The 21,034-nt window shown below is 36.3% G+C and overlaps 2 protein-coding genes across 2 annotated transcripts; one reads left to right on the forward strand and one right to left on the reverse strand.

Moving 5' to 3' along the window:
• Positions 1-308: 308 nt before the first annotated feature.
• On the forward strand, positions 309-1,046 carry LOC145998874 (E3 ubiquitin-protein ligase sina-like). The gene has a single exon (XM_083135614.1). It carries the CDS (start codon positions 309-311, stop codon positions 1,044-1,046), a length of 738 nt encoding a protein of 245 aa, XP_082991740.1.
• Positions 1,047-12,352: 11,306 nt separating this feature from the next.
• LOC145998925 (E3 ubiquitin-protein ligase sina-like) lies at positions 12,353-14,217 on the reverse strand. The gene is made up of 2 exons (XM_083135754.1): positions 14,110-14,217; positions 12,353-13,174 (listed from the first exon to the last, which is right to left on the reverse strand). The coding sequence occupies exons 1-2, from the start codon at positions 14,215-14,217 to the stop codon at positions 12,353-12,355; spliced, it is 930 nt and encodes a 309-aa protein (XP_082991880.1).
• Between the last annotated feature and the right edge of the window lie 6,817 nt (positions 14,218-21,034).

Raw genomic sequence — 21,034 nt, forward strand, 5'->3', positions numbered from 1 at the left:
AGTGCTTTTTCTGAGGGTAGTGCCATGGCACGGCGGCTCTCCCCTTAGAGCCGCCGCTGGATCCACTGAACATTCTGAATAAATTTCTAAGTAAAAAGATCGATCAGGAGTGATATATCGGTTAAATTGATTGATTGAGTTCTTGTTTTATGTCCACTTTATGCACAGTAAGGCTAATCGGGACTGGACATACAGTTTAAAGTGGGATCCGAACCACTATGTGCCTCCACCGGGTATCGATCCCGGGACCCCTTAGACCGGATAACTGTGACTACTTAGATGCTCATGTTTTTATTTCAGATCTAATTATGTCATCGAGAGAAGAGAAACTGTGGAAGGATCTCGAATGTCCAGTCTGCCTGGAAATAGTCAAACCTCCCATTTTTATGTGCAGTGGGGGCCACAGTCTTTGCGAAAGATGCAACAACAACTCACAGCAGTGTCCATTATGCCGTAACGCTTTGTCGAACGTCAGGAACTTCACCCTGGAAGCTGCTGTGAAGAACATCCCTCTACCATGTTCACACAAGGCAAACGGCTGCGCTCACACCATGCTTCTGGATCAAATGGATGAACACGAAGCCTCTTGTCTCAGGAGACCCATCAAATGTTGGGTTGTAGGATGTGAACAGTCTGCTTTGAAAGAGAAGTTTTACGACCACATGCGAGTTGTCCATTCCGTACCTTCAATGGGCTTTGGATTTGGTGGATATTATGCTATTCAAAGTAGATGGGTTTCAAAAGGCACCTGTATCCACATTTTGAAAAACTGTTGCGAAATCTTAATTTACAAACAACTCAACAAACCTGACTGCTCAGAATTTCGTATACAGTTTATTTCAGGAATAAATGTAGGTGCTGATAAGTTTGAGTATAAGCTCGACGTAACGAAGAAAGATAATCAGCTGTATTCTTATTCGGGTCAAATGCAGGACATAACTCTCAGTGATAAGAAACTTCAAGATGAAGGAAGATTTCTAGTCGTTCCTGGAAAAAACATAGAAATCAGCAAGATAACTGCCATGATCACGGAGAAAACCAATTGAGCGAACCTACTTCGATAATGGATTTGTACGTGTGTGCTTTGGTGTGTTGGATCAATTGTTCGGAATTCGGATCTCGGAACCTATATTCAAATTTGAACTCCCTTCATTAATTTACAGGCCATATCTATGGAAACGCCCATTTAAAACATACAGAGAAGATAAATCACGAATAAATCATACCGATACATGATAAAAGGAAGGGGTTAACCCGATAGAGCATGTGACCAACAAGGCGCCCATCTTGGATTCAACTTCAGTTGGCATATGACATATGCAAATGGGCTAGACTTTCAAGAGAAACATGTTGCTATGCTTTATTTTCATTTAACTTTAATCCTTAAGGTGGTCTTTACAAGATGAAGACTACCACATTGAAATAACACGTGTGTTCACATTAATCACATTCAGTGGCGGCGATTGTGTTCCAAAACCGGGGTGGCAAGGTGCCAAATATAGGGGGGGGGGGGGCAAAGACAGCATATTTCCCTTTGTATATAAGGTTTAGCAGAGTGCGGGGGCAAAAATGGCGGAAAGTTGGGGGTGCAAGTGCCCCCCTCGCCCCCCTAATCGCCGCCACGGATCACATTAATCAAAGAGCATGCGACGAGTTGAGAGGTTATGTTTGGTGGAGGATATCCGGGAGAAAAGAGTGGCACTAGAAAATCAGATGAAGTGTAGCTTGAAAAGTATTTTGGCATAATCTTTGTTACTTCGTTCACTGTTTGAACTTCTATGATAGAATTCATATAACTTTGTTAGAACTGCACCACTTGTGAGCCAAAAATAAGTAATATTATTGCATAATAAATATTGTGTGAGAATTATTATGTGAGAAGTGTTAACCAATTTTATATATGTGTCTAGCAAGTTCATGAGAGATTTCAAATATATTAATTCGCGTTAATGGATAAATAGAACAGTAAGCACGTCATTATTTGACTGCATGCGACGATTATAAAGGCTGATTGCCTATGTGTTGTTGTCAAGTTCTGTGTTTTTAAGAAAGAGCTTAAATTTTCACCCAGATTTTGTATATTGTCATAAGAAATGTTAGAGCTGTACATAGCTACAAATATGGTAATGCTTTTGTTAATTCTATGCTGTTGTTAGCCCTACTGAAAATTCTGTCTACTGTTTTCAGTAGATCAATGGGTGTTTTGAAACATCTGCTGTTTTCAGTAGATGAACTGTTTTTAGTAGGCTACTGTTTTCAGTAGCTGAACTGTACTGCTAAGGTTTTCTACTGTCTTTAGTAGCCCAACTGTTTCTACTGTATTCAGTAGATGAACTGTACTGCAAATGTTTTCTACTGTTTTAGTAGCCCAACTGTTTCCAGTAGATGAACTGTACTGCTAATGTTTTCTACTGTTTTTGGTAGTCCAACTGTTTCCTCTATATTAAGTAGTTGAACTGTACTCTTAACTTTTTCAGTAATATAATTGTACAACTAACATATTTTATTGTGTTCAGTATATTGCTGTCTGAAAACAGTGCTCTTGTCAGTAATGAAAATTTTCTTATCTATACAACTGGAAATGCAATGGAAAAATCATATACATAACTTTGTTTGAGTTGGTGTTTTAAGTCCATTTTATGCACAGTAAGGCTAATCGGGACTGGACCTACAATTTAAAGTAGGATTCGAACCACTTGTGCCTCCACCGGGTATTGAACCCGTGACCACTTAATTACAAGGCGGCGACACTACAACTGCGCCATCGGGGAGGCCCTGACATGTAAACAACTAAAATAATTGTATGGGAAAGCATGTGGAACTTACTACTTAGGAATGCATTCACACAACAAAGAAATCAAATAAAGTGAACACGTTTTCAAGTGTGTAGCTTCATTGTGGTTAACGCACTTGTAGAAAATTGAAACACATACTCATTTATACATAAGTTGACATATTGTTCTTCCTATATTCACACGAAAACAGCAAAAAATTATTAGTTTAAATGAAGACCTGACCCTCAATGCTTGAGAAATCAAAACAAGCAAACACTATTGACTACGTTGATCAAAAATGGATCCTTTCTGCAATTGCATTACATAGATATAATAATGACCATGGAAATTCCATGCTGAAAAAAAATCAACTGATATTGTAACCAATTTCTTATGCCACCCTCATTGTGCAAAGAAATTGCTCCTCTCGGTGACAATGGATTGTTCGATTAACACTGGTCGGCGGTATGTTGAAAGATATAAAAAGAAAAAAGGGAGAAAACCGGCGGGAGAGCGCCAACTTTTTTTTTAGTAAGTCCCTTAGAGTATAGAAGGTCAGTCCGCATGGTGAGCTTGCGCCAAAACAGTAATCGTGAATTATTACTCTTTTAGAGGTATTTTTATCGCTGGGTCTAGAAAGAGAACAAAAACCTAGAAAACTTAGTATTGTGTCTAGTTTCTAAGGTACTTTTCAAACAAAATTACGGTCATGAAATAGTATTTTTGAGTGATCGTAATCAGAAGAAGGAATCCTTATAAAGTTCACTACTACCTTAGTGAAGAATGGATCGACGCGGAGTATAAACAAGAAAGAATAATGTGATAAAGAGGAGATTTCAATATATCAGGAAGTATTTAAAATCGTCAGTTTAGCACTAACTTACCAGTGTTTAGTGTTAGTGTTAGTGCATGTGAAAGAAGAAGAATATCGAGTGCTTTCAAAAATTTCCTGGAAATGAAGTCATAACTAATTATTGTGATTATAAGCTGCAACTATCTTGTTTATTAATTGTAATCTTGAATTGTCTGATAACTATAAATAGCCAAAGTTTCGACTTACGTATTGAGTAGGATCTCGTAAACCGTAGAATGCCGAGTATCAGGGTCCATTATGTAAATAAATATTTGTAAGGGTATTATTTAAACGTGTAAAATATATAAAGAAACAATATATACCTTTCTTGCGTTGTAATATGATCATGTATTCAAACTGCTAGCTGCTTTAAGGTTGAGTTATTTGTTAAGAAAGAATTGTAGTAACTTATTTCCATAAGCATCTCCATACAAAATATACAAACAACCCCTTAATCAAACCAACTCAACTTCCTGGATAACCAAAGGTATAAAAAAATCCTGTGAAACAAAAAGAAAATTATACAAAGAAATCCAGAAAAACAAGAATCCCATACTTAAAGACCACTACAAAAATATGTAAATATCCTCAGGAAGGTAATAAACAATGCGAAGAAATTAGCCATTGCAGATAAAATAAGCAAATCTGCAAATAAATCAAAGAAACTATGAAAAATTGTTAATGATGAAACTGATAGGAAAAAATAGAACGTAAATGAAAAAATAGAAATAATGTCTGATGGAGAAAAAATAAACAATCCCCTTGATGTAGCACAAATTTTTAACACATCTTTTGTGAACATTCCAAATACAGTAAATAAAAATTTAAGCAGTCCCCGAAACCCAAACACTATGTTTCTCACCCCAGTAACTGAGGTAGAAGTCGAGAAAGTAATTATAAATTTAAAAAATAAGTATTCATCAGGGCCAGATGAACTATCAAGTTCTCTACTCAAAACATGTGCTAATAGTATACTACAACCACTAGTAAGTATTTGCAACACATTTTTAGAAACACGTATTTTTGCTAGTGAGTACAAAATAGCACAAGTGAGACCATTATTCAAGGAAGGCAACAAAGAGGAATGCTCAAACTATAGGCCAATCTATATTTTGTCGGTTTTCTCTAAAGTAATAGAGAAAATTATACTAAATAGATTAGTAACTTTCTTAGAAAAATATAAAATTTTATCCAGACATCAATTTGGATACCAAAAAGTACATCAATATCAGAATTCTAAGCTAATTCCGAATTTACAAATAACATACTAAAATCGACAGACAAAAAAAATTCATTTGTATGGATTATTTTTAGATTTTACCAAAGCATTTGATTTGGTACAGTATGACATTTTACTAGATTATGGAATCAGGGATTTAGCAAAAAAAATGGTTCACTTCCTATTTAAAAGACAGATGTCAATATGTAGTTATTAACAAATTCAAATCAGACAGATTGTTCCTCAAAACAGGTGTACAGCAAGGTTCAATTGTAGGACCAGTTTTATTTTTACGATACATAAATGATCTTCCAGAAACTTTATCAGAGTCTCAAACAATACTTTTGGCGGATGACAGAAACAACATAGTAAAAAGCCTGGAACATGATCAACTTCAAAGGAATTCCTTTTTGACAACGAAAGAACTAAACACCTGGCTAAACAACAACAAGCTTTCCCTGAATGTTAATAAAACAGTTCTAATAAATTTTATTCCAGTAAAACAAACAAGAAACTTATAAATGTAATTATTAACAATGCAATGCAATAAAATTCTTAGGAGTATGGATAGACACAAGCCTGTCTTGGGACATGCAAATTACTATTTTTACCCAAAAGTTAAGCAGGCTCTGCTACATGATGAGAATTCTGAGAAATGTTTTATCTTTAAATGATCTAAGGACAGTATATTTTGGACATATTCAACCTGTACTTATGTACATATGGTATCTCTTTCTGGGACAGTTCAACCAAAATGCAGAAAATTTTTATTTGGCAAAAACGGATATTAAAAATTATGAAAAATGTAACCCTCTCAAGCCCAACGAAACAAATTTTCAACGAATTTTAAATATTACCTCTTCCATGTTTGTACATATTAAAAACATTGTACTTTATTCATACAAATTCTGAAATCTTCTAAAAACATCTGGACATACACACTTACAGCACTCATATGCATAACTCCCTCCACCTTTCTACTGCCCGCAAATCCAAAACACAAAATGGTCTAGGATTTCAAGGTGTAAAACTTTATAACAAAGTACCAGAGGAATTCAAGAATCATTATCCAACTAAATTTAAGATGACAGTAAAGACCTTGCTAATGAAGTATTTGTTTTATAACACAGAGGAGTACTTACATTATATTTTTCATTAATAGACATAACCTTTTGATTTTTCTTCTCATTAATAGACATAACCTTTGTTTTTTCTTCTATTTTTTGTGATGTTATGTTATACTCTTTTATACTTTTTAATATGCTTAAGTATGTATGCATTAATTCCTTTGTACTCAAAATTATACATGTAATTGACCTATCCCATATCATAGTGCTATTTGTACTCATATGATCAAGTGGATGGAAATAAATATCATATATCATATTAACATATATCTGACTTCAGTAGTATTAATTAGAAAAGGAGTAGAAATTCAGTTCATGTACTGTTTTTCCAGTTCAGTTCAAAATCACTGAAAATATGGTGTCAAGAACTAATTTGTCTATTCTTGGAGTAAATAAATGATTTTATAATATATTGTAGCAAGTATTATGCATTATTATTAACATTGTTTTTTCAATACAGTAACCCTACTGCACAGTACAGTAGTCCTACTGTAGAGTACAGTAGCTGTACAGTAGATCTACAATAGGATTTCAGTACATTTCACAGTACACAGAAGATTTGAAAACAGTAGAATTTGTCTACCGAAGACAGTAGAAATTTCCAGCAGGGAGGGTTTCATAGCTTTACTTAACAGTGTGATGCATATGTTATTTAGCAGACAAGTTGTGATTGAAAATCAGAAGAGTCTGCTGTTTATTATTACACTTATTTCCACATCCTCCACAAGAAGATAAATTTCTAGCATAAGTGGAAACAAATCTCATATAATTGTATAATGATAATAATTTGCACATTATTACCTCAAACGTTATACGTTCTGGCGGTTCAAGACTTTGGACTCATCCTGTATTTACATGTAATACATAATTTCATATATAATATACATTTGTTATATACACGGTGTTGAATAAATACATTTCAATTCACAAATCAATTTATTTTTAATAAGTGTATGTGTAAAATGTATTTATAACTATCTTCTGTGTTTCATTTCTCAATCCATGTGTTTTATTTAGTATTGTAAATGGGCAATTTTGTCAAAATTTAATCTTAAATATCTTTTTTATTCGAAAAAAAACACTGTCGCCAAATCTTTATATGTTGAACTTGAAAGGTATCATTGTGGTTCAAATTTCAGATTTTTCCTCTGTCCATCATTTAGGTTACATAGCATCAAACTTAAAAAAAAAAAACTTTTAATTTTTGAGAGATTATAGGAAAAAGAGGCGGCTAAGACACCTCATGCTTTTCAAATAACATAAAATTCAACATTTATATATTTTTCTAAAATATATGTAAAATTTTTACACATTAAGGGAACCATATTTAATCCATTAAATGAAGAAAAGACAGTACTTAGGGGCAGGGGTGCTCACAGGTGTGTTCGTGAATGCCCGTTGCATCCACCCAATTTGGAAAAGGGGGGGGGGATTTTCATGATGAAAATTTTAGGTGGACAATATAACATTGGACACAAGTTACCATTGCTGCTATACAAATAGCAATTTGTAGACTTCCAAGGAAAATGTAAAGAGTAATATGTATAATCCGGAAGGGGGTTGGAAGGAAGTATCCAACTCTTACATATTGGCACGTGGATTCTGGGGGGATTGAATATTAAACATTAGGGGGGGTCAATATCCAACTCTTGAATATCAGTGTTAAGTCTAGAGGATATCGATATATCGTCAAGAAAATATCGTCACATGCAATATTTTTGCGTATCGTGATATCGGCGATATATCGTCTCAACGATATATATCGCTAAAATATCGTGACGATATATCGCCAAATATCGTAACGATATATTGCCAAAATATCGTGACGATATATCGTCTAGTTGATATCGCCTGGACAATATTTTTTCAATATCGCGATATATCGACTGGACGATATATAGTCCCAACACTACTGACCCTGTGCTTAGCACTAAAATGTAGTAGTAGTTGTGCGTTTATGTTTTTTCTTGTGTAGAGGTTGTTATGTGTTTGGGTGTATTGTGCAGTAGTTGTGCTCTGTAGTGTGTTTGGGTTTGTCTTGTGTAGTAGTTGTGATGTGCTTGTATGTGGGTTTGTCTTGTGTAGTAGCTGCGCTGTCTAGTGTGGTTGTGTTTATCTTGTGTAGTAGTTATGTTGTCTAATGTGTTTCTATTTGTCTTGTGTAGAATCGGTGGTGTGTATGTATGTGTCTTGTGTTGCAGTTGTGCTGTCTAGTATGTTTGTGTAGTAGTTGTGCTGTCTAGTATGTTTGTTTTGCGTAGTAGTAATTTGTTTGTGTTTGTCTTGTGTAGTAGTTGTGGTGTGTTTGTGTTTATATTGTGTTATAGTTGTGATGTGTTTGTGTAGTAATTGTGCTGTCTAATGTGTTTGTGTTTGTCTTGTGTAGTAGTTCCTCCATTCATATTGGGGGTTAGGCGTAGAGCTGACAACTCTGCACTGTAAAAAGCCATGTCAAGAATCAGCAATATAAGGCCATGGATGTTCCCAAGGTAAAATATTCCGGAGGTAAAATAGTCCCCCGTTCGGATCTCCGGGTGGGGACTACTTTGGGAGGTCCCTGGACTAAGGATAAGATCTACGTTAGGAATAAGGATATTCAATTAGGCACCTGGAATGTTCTGAGCCTCTACCGGCCTGGGGCATTTCAGTGTACAGTTAATGAGATAGTTAAGTATAAATTAGATGTAGTAGCTGTCCAGGAAGTTAGGTGGCCAGGAGAAGGGAATTGTAAAACTAAAAATTATACTTTTTTCTATGGTGGTACTGAAAATCATAATTTTGGAACAGGCTTTTTCATAAATAATAGAATTATCTCGGCTCTTAAAACAGTAGAATTTATTAATGATAGGATATCATATGCAGTTTTACAGGGTAGGTGGTGTAAAATTATCTTAATAAACATACATGCACCAACGGAAGATAAAGATGATAATACTAAAGATGATTTTTATACAGAGTTAGAAGAGGTCTTTGATAAATTTTCTCAGTATGATATGAAAATTCTGTTAGGTGATTGTAATGCACAGATTGGCAAAGAAGAGACATTTAAACCCACGATTGGTAAAGAAAGTCTTCATGAATTAAGTAATGATAATGGTATAAGATTGATTACTTTTGCAACCTCAAAGAATTTAATTGTGAAAAGTACCACTTTTAAACATAAAGATATCCATAAATATACCTGGTCTTCTCCAGATGGTAAAACTCATAATCAGATAGATCATATTCTCATTGATAAGAGAAGACATACTAGTATAATTGACGTTCGTACACATAGAGGTGCTGACTGTGCCAGTGACCATTATTTAGTAATTGCTAAATTAAGAGAAAGACTCTCAGTGATAAATCATAAGCAACAAAATCTAAAAGTTATAAAATTTGATACAGGAAAGTTTACTGATGAAAGAATTAAGAAAGATTACCAAATTAAACTGTCAAATAGATTTGATATTTTGCAGGATTTAAATGATGATGAAAATATAAATGAAAGAGACGTAAATAAGAATTGGGAGCACATACGTAATGCAATAGAATCAGCAGCTAAAGAAAGTATAGGATACCATAAACCGAGAAAAAGTAAGCCATGGTTTGATAGTGAATGTCATAATCTAATAGAAATAAGAAATCAGGCTAGACTTAGGTGGTTAAATAACTCTGATGATACAAATCTAAACAATTATAATAGAATAAAGCGAGAAGTTAACCGCACGTTTAGAAGTAAAAAAAGAGATTACTTGAAAAGCAAAATTAACGAAATTGAAACAAACAGCAAAAATAAAAATATCAGAGATTTATATAAAGGTGTAAATGAGTTTAGAAAGGGGTGGCAACCTAAAGTAAACTTGATAAAAGATAAAGACGGTGATTTTCTAGCTGACCCAAGCGATATTCTAAATAGATGGAAGAACTACTTTAATGACCTTTTAAATGTCCATGTAGGAGATAAATCAGAAGTAAATGAAGTACACACAGCAGAACCTTTAGTTCCAGAACCTAACTTGACTGAAGTTAAAGATGCTATTAAAAGGCTAAAGAATAACAAAGCACCTGGCATTGATTTAATACCAGCTGAGTTAATTAAATATGGTGGAAATTCATTAATATGTCAAATTCATAAATTAATTTGTTTAATATGGAATAAAGAAGAAATCCCTCAACAGTGGAAAGAATCCATAATTGTTCCTGTGTTTAAAAAAGGTGATAAAATGAACTGCAATAATTACCGTGGAATTTCTCTACTCTCAACAACATATAAAATATTATCTAACATTCTTTTAACAAGACTAACCCCATATGCTAATGAAATTATAGGTGATTATCAATGTGGATTTAAACGTAACAGATCAACTACAGATCAAATTTTTCACATCAGACAGACACTTGAAAAAAAGTGGGAATATAATCAAAATGTCCATCAGCTATTAATTGATTTCAAAAAAGCATATGATTCGGTCAAAAGAGATAAATTATATAATATATTAGTAGAGTTTGGAATACCTAAGAAGCTTGTTAGTATGATAAAAAAATGCACCAGTGAAACAGAAAGTAAAATTCGTGTGGGTATTAATATGTCTGACAAATTTACAATTCATGATGGGTTAAAACAAGGAGATGCATTATCTCCATTGATCTTTAATTTTGCCTTAGAATATGCTGTAAGGAAGGTAAAAGAAACTAAAGAAGGACTAAAATTAAATGGTGTGACTCAGTTGTTAGCATATGCAGATGATGTAGACTTACTGGGGGATGATGTGAATACAATTAAGAATAATGCTAAAATATTTTTCAAAACTGCTAAAGAGATAGGTTTGGAAGTTAACAAAGAGAAAACTAAATATATGCTTACAGGCCGAAACCAAGTGTTAGGTAATAATCAAAATCTAATTATTGATAACAACTCGTTTGAACCAGTTTCCAAATTCAAATACTTAGGAGTAATATTAACAAATGAAAATTATATTAAAGAGGAAATAAAAAGTAGGCTTCATTCAGGAAATGCATGTTACTTCTCTCTTCATAAACTTTTGTCTTCTCGTTTAATATCTAAGAAACTAAAAGTTAAAATATACAAAACAGTAATTTTGCCTGTAGTATTATATGGGTGTGAAACTTGGTCCCTTACATTGAAAGAGGAACATAAATTGAGAGTATTTGAAAATAGGATCCTTAGGAAAATATTTGGACCTAAAAGGGATGAGGAGACAGGTGAGTGGAGAAGGTTACATAATTTAGAACTACATAATATGTATTCATGTCCAGACATTATTAGAATAATTAAATCAAGAAGACTTAGGTGGGCAGGCCATGTGGCACGAATGGGAGAGGAAAGAGGAGTTTACAGGATTCTTGTTGGGAAACCTGATGGTAAGAGACCAGTAGGAAGGCCAAGACGAAGATGGAGGGACAACGTCGAGATGGACCTAAGGGAAATCGGTAGGGTTGGAAAAGAGTATATAGATCTTGCTCAAGATAGGGACAGATGGAAGGCCTGTGTTGCTGCAGCCATGAACCTTCGGGTTTAAGAAGGCTAGAGAGTTAGTTAGTTAGTTAGTTAAGACACCTCATGTGTTTAACAATTTTTTAACTTAACCTGGCATCGCACAGTAAACATAAGAAATATGGCTGAGATGTTCTTTCCCTTGCATAATTATTTTATGCCGTGAAGATAAATTATGAGAAAAATATTTATTGGATTAATTGTAGTGTGAACAAAAATGTTAATAAACAAAACAAAAGAACATCTATTTATGAAGGAAATGGCTTTTTAATCTTTACATTTGGAATTGCAGAACAGAAGTTACAGAGATTTTCATGAAGGTCTGAAAACACTAAAATCTCCACACGCGACTTACTAAAGATGGCGCCAATATTATTGTATTTATTTCATTACCATAAATGTATTTAGGGTAATGAAAGTTAAGTGTTTTTGTCTTTTTGGAAACATAGGTTAGAACGTAAGTACCTTATTATATGTATTGATTGATTAATTGATTTGATGTTTTAAGTCCCCTTTATGCACAGTAATGCTAATCGGGACTAGACCTACAGTTTAAAGTGGGATCCGTACCACTATGTGCCTCCACCGGGTATCGAACCCGGGACACCTTGATTACAAGGCGACGACACTACCACTGCGCTATATGTATTCACGTAAGCTTGTCTACATATAAACTTATTTAATCTTTTGTGAATTTTTATGTCACAAATTTAACTAGTCTTGTGTGAGATAAAATCACTTAGGAAAGAAACCTTTAATTTTATCACATTGTTGAAATGTTGACACGTGTCTTATTCATTATTGTGGTTTTCAAAGTTGCAGGACACACTTATGAGCCTACTTCAACTTGATACACAATACCCGATTAAATCACAATACACTTTAAAAGTGCACACTATGACGATTTTCCTCATGCAGTACATTCTTTGCAATTGACACTTGACACTCGATATTACCGTTGAACTTAGACACACCTTTCAGCATGTTCCTATGTAACATCAAGCAATCCCCTTTTTGAACCAACTCTTTCAGTGGACTATGAAGCGAATTCACCATGTTGGTGTACGACAACTTACCATTGGTGGATTCAGTGAACAACAATGTGTACAAATACGCACTGGCTTCTTCCTGAGGCCCCAGATGCTGAAGACCAAATTGCCAATTGTCCTCAACCAAATTTGCTCTGAAGAAGAAAGTGCCCCACGGTTGAATGGTTGCAACATGGATACTGTCTGACTGGAATCGAATGCTGAATCTTTCCCTGGTTTGTTTACCATCAATGTATCTAGATTCTGCAAGAACTTGATGGGTTTTCTCTAAGTGCTGCAACAACTCCCTACGTTTCGTTTCCAAATGACACCCACTAACAGGGCAGTGGCAAGGACAATAGCCGCAATGGACTGTATGTATCTCCCTTTCCTTCAACATGTAGAACTCCTTCGTGCACCCCATTTCCCTGTAGGAACATGTGAAAGGGAGTTTCTTCAACATGGTCTCCATGTAGAGGTTCCTTGTGTTTGTAATAGGTGTTCTACATATTTGGCAAATCTTTGTGGTCCTCTTGCAGTGGTCGCAGACATGGTATCCCGTGTCGCACATGTAAATTGGAGGGACCACGGTTTCACGGCAGCCGGTGCAAAGTATGGTATCCAGATGACTTCTCTCTGGCGCTCTGCTCGCTGACGTTTGTCGTCGGATTGGTTCCTGAAAGACAGAATTAAGTTACCACAGTGTACTTTCTACATGCAACATGTATTGTTGATTGATTTGCTTTATTTTACTTCGCTTTTCTGTGCCACTTTTGGCTAATTTGCGAAGATGGGGATGAGTGATGATATGTTGAAATTGATGGATGTACACTCACAAACATCCATTTAACGGTGCGTATGACGACGCTCCGGCAGTACGTTACATGGGCAATGTAAACAAACAAGAAATAAATATAGAATAGGCAATGCTTCATACAATATTTACCTTTTGTGCCAGGGTAAGTGCCATCAGTTGGAGCCCAAGAGATTGCATAGGGTACAAATTACACACCACAGGGTTAGTTTACTATATATGATGTAATTGCTATATAAGAGCACATGCATAAAACACTTACATTAATGCCCCTTTCATTCCTACATTCACTCTCTCACGCATACTTCGGCATTTCAAAAGACATCATTAATTAATAAAAATTTAGTTTCGGGTGATGTTTAAACACAGTAGCATTGATTACATCTTTTCCTATTTTTTCATTCACGTTTCCGTTTCCGGGTATCTTATGTTCAGGTAGGAGCTTAAGCATGGACGAAAACACTACTCCTTTATGCAGGTATAATTGAATGTTATTAGGTTTACCTTTATATTGTTGCTTTTTTTTTTCAGGTCAAATTTGATCACCGTTGTATAATTACAGCGACAATCTATAGTGTCGGACAATCTGAAGGTTAAGTACTTTGCCTACTTGAATGACTGAAAGTTGTATTCTGATTTACATAATAAAATTATCGCTGGTACGATTTAATCACCGTAATAAGCAATGTCCATGAGTAATTTATACGTAAATATGCGAGTTCATTGGGCGTTTATACTTACGACGTGGCGAACGAAGCTTCTCCATTTACAGACGTCACACTTTTCACTCGGCTAACTTGCCGGATCTGTTTGATGTAATCCTCTTGGGGTGTTGATGCTCCTGGCGGCGTGATGAATGATATGGCTTCTAGACGGTAAGGCTTCACACTTCTAGATCTCAGCATCTTCGAGGGAGGCAAGGGGTTGAACGCCCCACGTGGGCTCTTTCCCGCTCTCTACTCCATCGTGATTGGAAACAATCCCGGGCGAACTAAACACAACACTGATTGGTTAGACACACAAGGCGAGTACTTGTAAGCGCGGATGGTTCCCGAGAGGTTGTGTAAGTTAAACTGTGTTTTCCGCTTCCCCGCTTGTCTATTTATGTGCTATTCCAAATGTTCGTTATGATACCCTCTCGGTCTACGCCTTGTTAAATCGTACTCAAACCATGGCATCTTACCCTTCTATCTTTGCCCGTGTAATTTGAGTTCCTTGACCTATCTCCAGCGACTCCTCGAAGGGAGGCTACCCTCTCGTCGGATCCACTGTATTCTGCACGGTCGCTCAATACGCAGCGACGGGGAGTCTGTACGTATTGTCATCCACTCTCGCTCTTTAACTTTTAATATCTCCCTTAATTCATCTCCTATCATGTTGTGTTTTTGGGATTTTGCCGATCAGGATCTGATACTCTGCTGTCTTAAATTTCAATCGAATCCGTTCATTGGCTCCAAAGTTGTATTTTTTTTGTTTTTCTTACCCGAGGATCTGCCTCCTCGCTCGGTAAACCGGATTAACATCTGTATTCCACAATGCAACTCTCGGGGAACATCCACAAACCAATTCTTATTATTGCTTATTACGGTGATTAATCCATTTACTTGATAGTTGGCAAGATTTGGTCGTTATATCCATGCCCAAACCAGGATTCGAACCCGGGACCACTGGCGTCGTAGAGCGATGTGCTAACCACTCCGCCACGGGGGCTGGCAGCATGTATTGTTATCAGTGTCCCTCTGCAACAATAATAAATCACACATACATATTCGCATATGGTAGTTGAAAGTTGTTATTGGTTTTAAACAAACAGGCCATTAATGGTGGTCAGTGCTTTGTTTTTTGGCTTTCGAGACAGGTGTCATTTATACAAATTTGATTATTATGAGAAGGTGACTATAAACTGTAAAAACTATATTTGTCTACAAGAGTAACAATCCTGACAAATTATGAAAAGTGTGCACTTATATATTAAATGAACTATACATGTGTGACAACAATTGTTAAAATATGCTACGTGAATGAGGTTTGATGTGATTGCCTATGTGTCAAAACGCACAAGAAAAACAATAATTTTTGGAACACGCCTTTTGAGTAAGAAAACATGCATTTTCAAAGAATATGTATACATTGCATTTTGTATCTTGTTATTTAACGTCGATCTTCTGCCACTTTTTGACTAATCGCGAAGATGAAGATGGTTGATGATTAGATGAACTCCCAAAAACACCCAAGGCGGGATTCGAACCCGAACTTCGGTGGTGAAATCGGAAGCTGAACACTTTACACATCGACCACCGAAACTTCACATTTGCAAAGGAATGTTCAGCCTGGCTTGGCTATAACTTTATACTGTTATATTATTTTTGTCTTAATTCAGTGGCGGTTCTAAAAAAATGGAACACAAAAATGCTAATTTGAGTTAGAACATGTATTTATATAGTTTATTTTTGTTTGTTTACAACAGGATGGAACAAGGCGGGCAAACTAATGGACACCCACCTCCCTTTCGGTGCACCTACCATGCCTCTGCTAGAAGTCCTCTCCCATGAATATGAATGGCGACAGCCTAATATATACTGTTTAAAAAATGCCACATTGACTTTGTTCCAGGAATTCATTATAAATATTTTTCAAAATTAGAATGAAATCACCCTTTTTTTTGAAAATGGAACTCTTCAAATATCGGCTTTATGAGCAGATATACGTATTCATTCACAACCAATAAAAACTGTTAAAGTGTTACTACCTGGTACTGATATGTTGTAACGCTAGAATAAAAGTGGAAAAAGGGGGCAGAGTGTAGTTGTACATAAAACTTCTCAGAAGTTGAAAAGTTAAAGAATATATTGTACAATTGTTAGTCAAATAATTTTCCCCTAGAAACTGGGGATAGCCGTTTTTATGGGGACGTTCGCCGTTCCTGTCCTTCCCTCAGAGAGTCGTCACACTGCTTCTGCCCGGCTAGTGATCGTTACTTGTGTTAGTTACGACACTCGTTGAAAGATGTCAGTAGCCTCGCAATGGAGAAAGACATTAGCGACATTTAACGGAACTCACAGGAACTAGAGCAAGTCTAACATTCAACCAGGTTTGGAGGTGTTTTTTTTTCAGGTCGGATTTACGGAAGGAGGGTGGTTGGTATAGTAACCCGGGCCTCCAACTGCAAATATTACTTCACAGGAGAGCAAAAAATGATTAAAAAATAAGTATTGAAATGATGTAAAAATACTATAACCTACAATCTGACATAACTGGAAATACAAGTTAAAATTCCTTGAAAGTTTGGAAATTCTTACAAATCTTACTGGAACAACAAGAGTAGTTGTCCACAATCCGTGTAACTTCGCGCAAGGAACAAATTCAACTCCCTTCCTCCACTTTTGGCTAAGAGGGAGATGAGTGATGATATGATGAAATTGATGAATAGACATCACAAACATCCATGTCCAAGCCAGGATTCGAACCCGGGACCCCTGGCGTCGCAGCACGATGTACTATTCACTCCGCCACGGGGACCGGATTCGTGTCTTCCTGTTTCACAATCTGTTTATGAAAACATTTCTTCAATAATGTTATACTGGGAGAGAAAATTAAAGGAGAGGAAAATTCGAAGCTTGTTTAAAGACCAATTTATGTTCACATACCCTAAACGGGATTATACCTTCAATCAGTGTGTTCAAAACTGGAAGGGGGTGCAAGGTGCCAAAACTAGGGGGCCAAGGACAGTTTACTTTCCCTTTGTAGATAAGGATTAGCATAGTGCGGAAGCGAAAATTGCAAAAGGTTGGGGGGGACAACTGCCCTTACTCGCACCCCTCTAACTGCCTTCAATTTACGTGGGATCTGAAACTATGCGCAATATGCACTCATTGAAATCCTGAATTCCCTGATTAGGAGATGAATTCGTTATCAATACTTCATCAGAGAGAGAGAAATCAGACACTGAGAGAGAGATAGGGACGCAGAGATAGCGAATGACACACAGAGGCAAAGAAAAATGTGGAGGAGTGAAAGAAGGAGAGAAAGCTAGAAAGGGAAATATAGTGAGAGAATACCGGAGAGGCAGGCATGTGTCTGTGAGTGAAAGACATATTTTATCTATCATATGAGAGGAGGTGAGTGAGTAAGAGAGAGAGAGAGAGAGAGAGAGAGGTATAGATAGATAAATGGAGAAGAGTGGCTGATAAAGAGGAAAAATCGACTCGACAAAAAAATATTGATTGATTTGCCTTACTTTTTTTCGCTTTTTGTGCCACTTTTGGCTAATTTGCGAAGATGGGGATAAGTGATGATATGGATGAATGGACACTCACAAACATCCATGCCAAGGCCAGGGTTCGAACCCGGGACCCTTGGCGTCGTAGCGCGATGTGCTAACCACTCCGCCAGGGCCAGTTTTACAAAAAAAAGAGGATGGAAGGAAAAGCATTCGAATTTTAACATGTTTTGGTCAAATATTAAACTGCTTTTGATTCACGATCCCTCCCACCTCCTTAATTTCCATATCTTCGCTTGATGCGGCAAACTACGATCGTTGCGGTTTCCATTCACGTTTCTGCTTTTTAACCATCATCTTCCAGCCCATTTCCCAAACTTCAGAGAGACAGATATGAAATAAAGGCTTACGCATTTCATCTACTGAGTTCATGATTATTAGAAAAGATCTGCATTGACCCAGAGTAAAAATGATTAAAAAAATATAGGAAGATTTAACGGTTACATTTTATTGGCTGGATTAAATGTTGTGTTAGTGCTTTTCTTCTGGCTAGAAAAGTTATTTTGTTAAAAAAAAACGGATGTTTGTGGCGATATGTATACAGTGACCAGCAAAAAAAGTGGACACATATATCCTGAAATACACGCTTCCCTGCATAGCGTTACAGGATAGTATGTAGTATTCCAGGATACAGTTATCACATTTTTATTGCGGTTGACTGTACAGTACATCCACAACGTTCTTCCGTGAAGGGAAATGGGAAAGCAAGAATACCCCCCCCCCCCCGCCAAACAATGCCCTCCGTATAAAAATATACTCCAATTTGAAGTTTTCTATTGATACGACCTGTATCCAGGGTTCTTAAAGGTCCAGAGAACCCATAACTTCTGATGGATTCCATTGGGTTCCGCTGCAGGACCGGGACATTTTTCTTGCACAATTTAAATTCGGACCAAGTTGCGTATTGTTTCATTGAAAAAAGGTTCCTGGACCGTATTTAAATTGATGCGGGAAAAAAGGTTTCTAGACCGAATTTAAATTGATCCGGAAAGAAGGTTCTTGGCCCGAATTCAAATACTTTACAGATATAAAGCTTCGTTATGGTCCAGAACTGATTTTCTGTTCTTGACCGGAATTTAATTTTGTTAAAATTCCTGGACCTTTAACAACCCTGCCTGTATCAGCCTCACTTGTAATTTTCAGTTCCTTATAATTACTGTAATTGAAAGAAAAATTATATGTGTGAAACATACTATAGGCTGAAATTCATTTTCCAAGGATTCATTTCCCTAAAGGATGCCTAAGGAGGTCGACATTACAAAGGATGATAAACAACACGAATGGAATAATCTTGTTCTATGATTATCGTGCAAAAATATCAGAGGTGCAGAGCATTCTTGTATATTCATATCTTCGTAGTAAAGTGCGATAGTGATGGATAATTTGCTTTTTAATATTTACCCATGCTACTCTACGCGTATATTTGTGTGCTTCTTATCAAGCGTGGGAGGGGAGGCCAGTATGGTGTGTACTGTAAGAAAATAAACACTATTTCTATTTTATTTTGGATCAATTTCTCCCTCTTGGGTTAATTGCAACCATAAATTATAGTGTGTGTGTGTGTTAGCACTCCTGCGCACATTGCATTTCGCGGAATATGTCACATCATACACATATTTGATAGACTACACCAGAGAAATGTTCTTCATTCTTTAAGGACAATACAGTTTTAACTACACGTGGGAATATTACACTGAAGGAATCCTTTTCTTTTTATTTTAATGCAATGCTCGTTTTGCTACAATAATAGCTGTACTTAATTTATTCAAAAACAATGCTTTTAAATGTGATTTACTTATGTACCTCACAAATCAACTGAAAATTACGTCATTTCTCATAAGGATCACCTTGAACTAACAGCAACTAGCGCCACCTGTATGTAACTGACCTGGCTCGTTGCAAGCTGAGACTTGTACATACCGTACCAGGCTAACTAGGGCATTCATTTGCAAAGTGTGATGCGATATTCGCTTGTTTGAGTGTTTTTCATTGGGTTGTAGTGCGACTTGCTGCTTATTTATGACTGTGTCTCTATTCTGGTTTTATGTGTTAACAAATTTAATAGAATTTGCCTTGAAAAAGATTCGTTGACAGCGTTCAGTTCGCTATTAAACAGAAGCAGAAGCTGTTACATTTTCGTAAGGTAAGCAAACAGGAGTTGATTTTGGAAGGTGCTTAGGGTTCAGTATAATCACTGTAAGTAGAAACGTAGAACATGATTTCCCAAAATGTGGGAAATGTTAGCAATAAAACTGGCACATTTTCAGTTCAAAAATAATGAATTATTAACCAAACATAATCAAGGGCCGGGCCAGAGTCTGCACAATGCCCGGTCAAAGATTAACTTTTATTTTTATCTCTCGAATACAGATCTATAGGTCCTCGTCCTAGTAAATTTCTCGTAAGGGACAGTCGGATTTCATCAGATTTACAGGAGAAATTTCTTACCAAATGAAGTTTCTTTATACTTCTGGAAGTTCGGGGAAGTGTTTTCTTGCATCGTTCAATGAATTTTGCCGGTAAATCATCTATTTTTCGATATAAATGTGTGACCGATGCACGAAAGCTCTTGTGCATCCATTTACTTCCAGGTGGATGTAGCCTGTGTGTGATGAAGTAATTCCGGTCAGTGTTTCCTAACATGTGTTTTTGTAACTGAAGAAGGTACGTTTCCGCAAATGGTTTGTGGGGCTATGTGTCAATGGTTCGTTGTACTATGCGAGAATGGTGTGTGGGGCTACGCATATTTTACGAAACTCATTTTTATTTGCATAAAATTTGAAATCGAGGGGAGCAATTGCCCCTCTGTGCCCCCTTCAGGTGCTCTTGGATACACATCAAATTTGTTCGTTTAATCTGTATTTTCATTCTTCTAACAAGTTCTCCATCACAAGGGGATATAGAGATTCTTTATCTAGGCGATGGATATATTTTCAATGGTTCCGTAGCTACGATTCTCCAGTCCCTTCCACCCATTTGTCTTATTTTTTTACTTTATTCATATCAACTCACGAAATACCATGAATCTAACGAAAACACACAGATATAGTTAGAACAAGAAACACACCTCGCGTCGAAGGTTCCAGACTCGATTTGTCGCTTTTTTGCGAGGGTGATTATTCCTGTGTGTCTGTTTATTATCTTGTCTAAATAAAATATTCCTAATTATTGCCGTGATGAACCTAAGGGGAGACCAAAGCGACTGAAATAACAAAAGTACAGAAAATGCAATATACATCTGCCTAGGCATGTTATACCTTGGGAATTAGCAATCTGGAAATTAACTCGTTCCAGTCGACTACTTGCGAAAGAGCTTCGTGTTGTCTCGTTTGGAGTGTTGGTTATCGTGTCGGACTAGCATGCGGGCAACCCGAGTTCGAGCCCAGTGTAAGGTAAGTTGTTTTTTTTTTGTATAATTTCATCCAACCTTATTTATAAAACTT

This window comes from Lepisma saccharinum, chromosome 1, assembly GCF_977018435.1.
Source record: "Lepisma saccharinum chromosome 1, izLepSacc3.1, whole genome shotgun sequence".
Classification (NCBI taxonomy): domain Eukaryota; kingdom Metazoa; phylum Arthropoda; class Insecta; order Zygentoma; family Lepismatidae; genus Lepisma; species Lepisma saccharinum.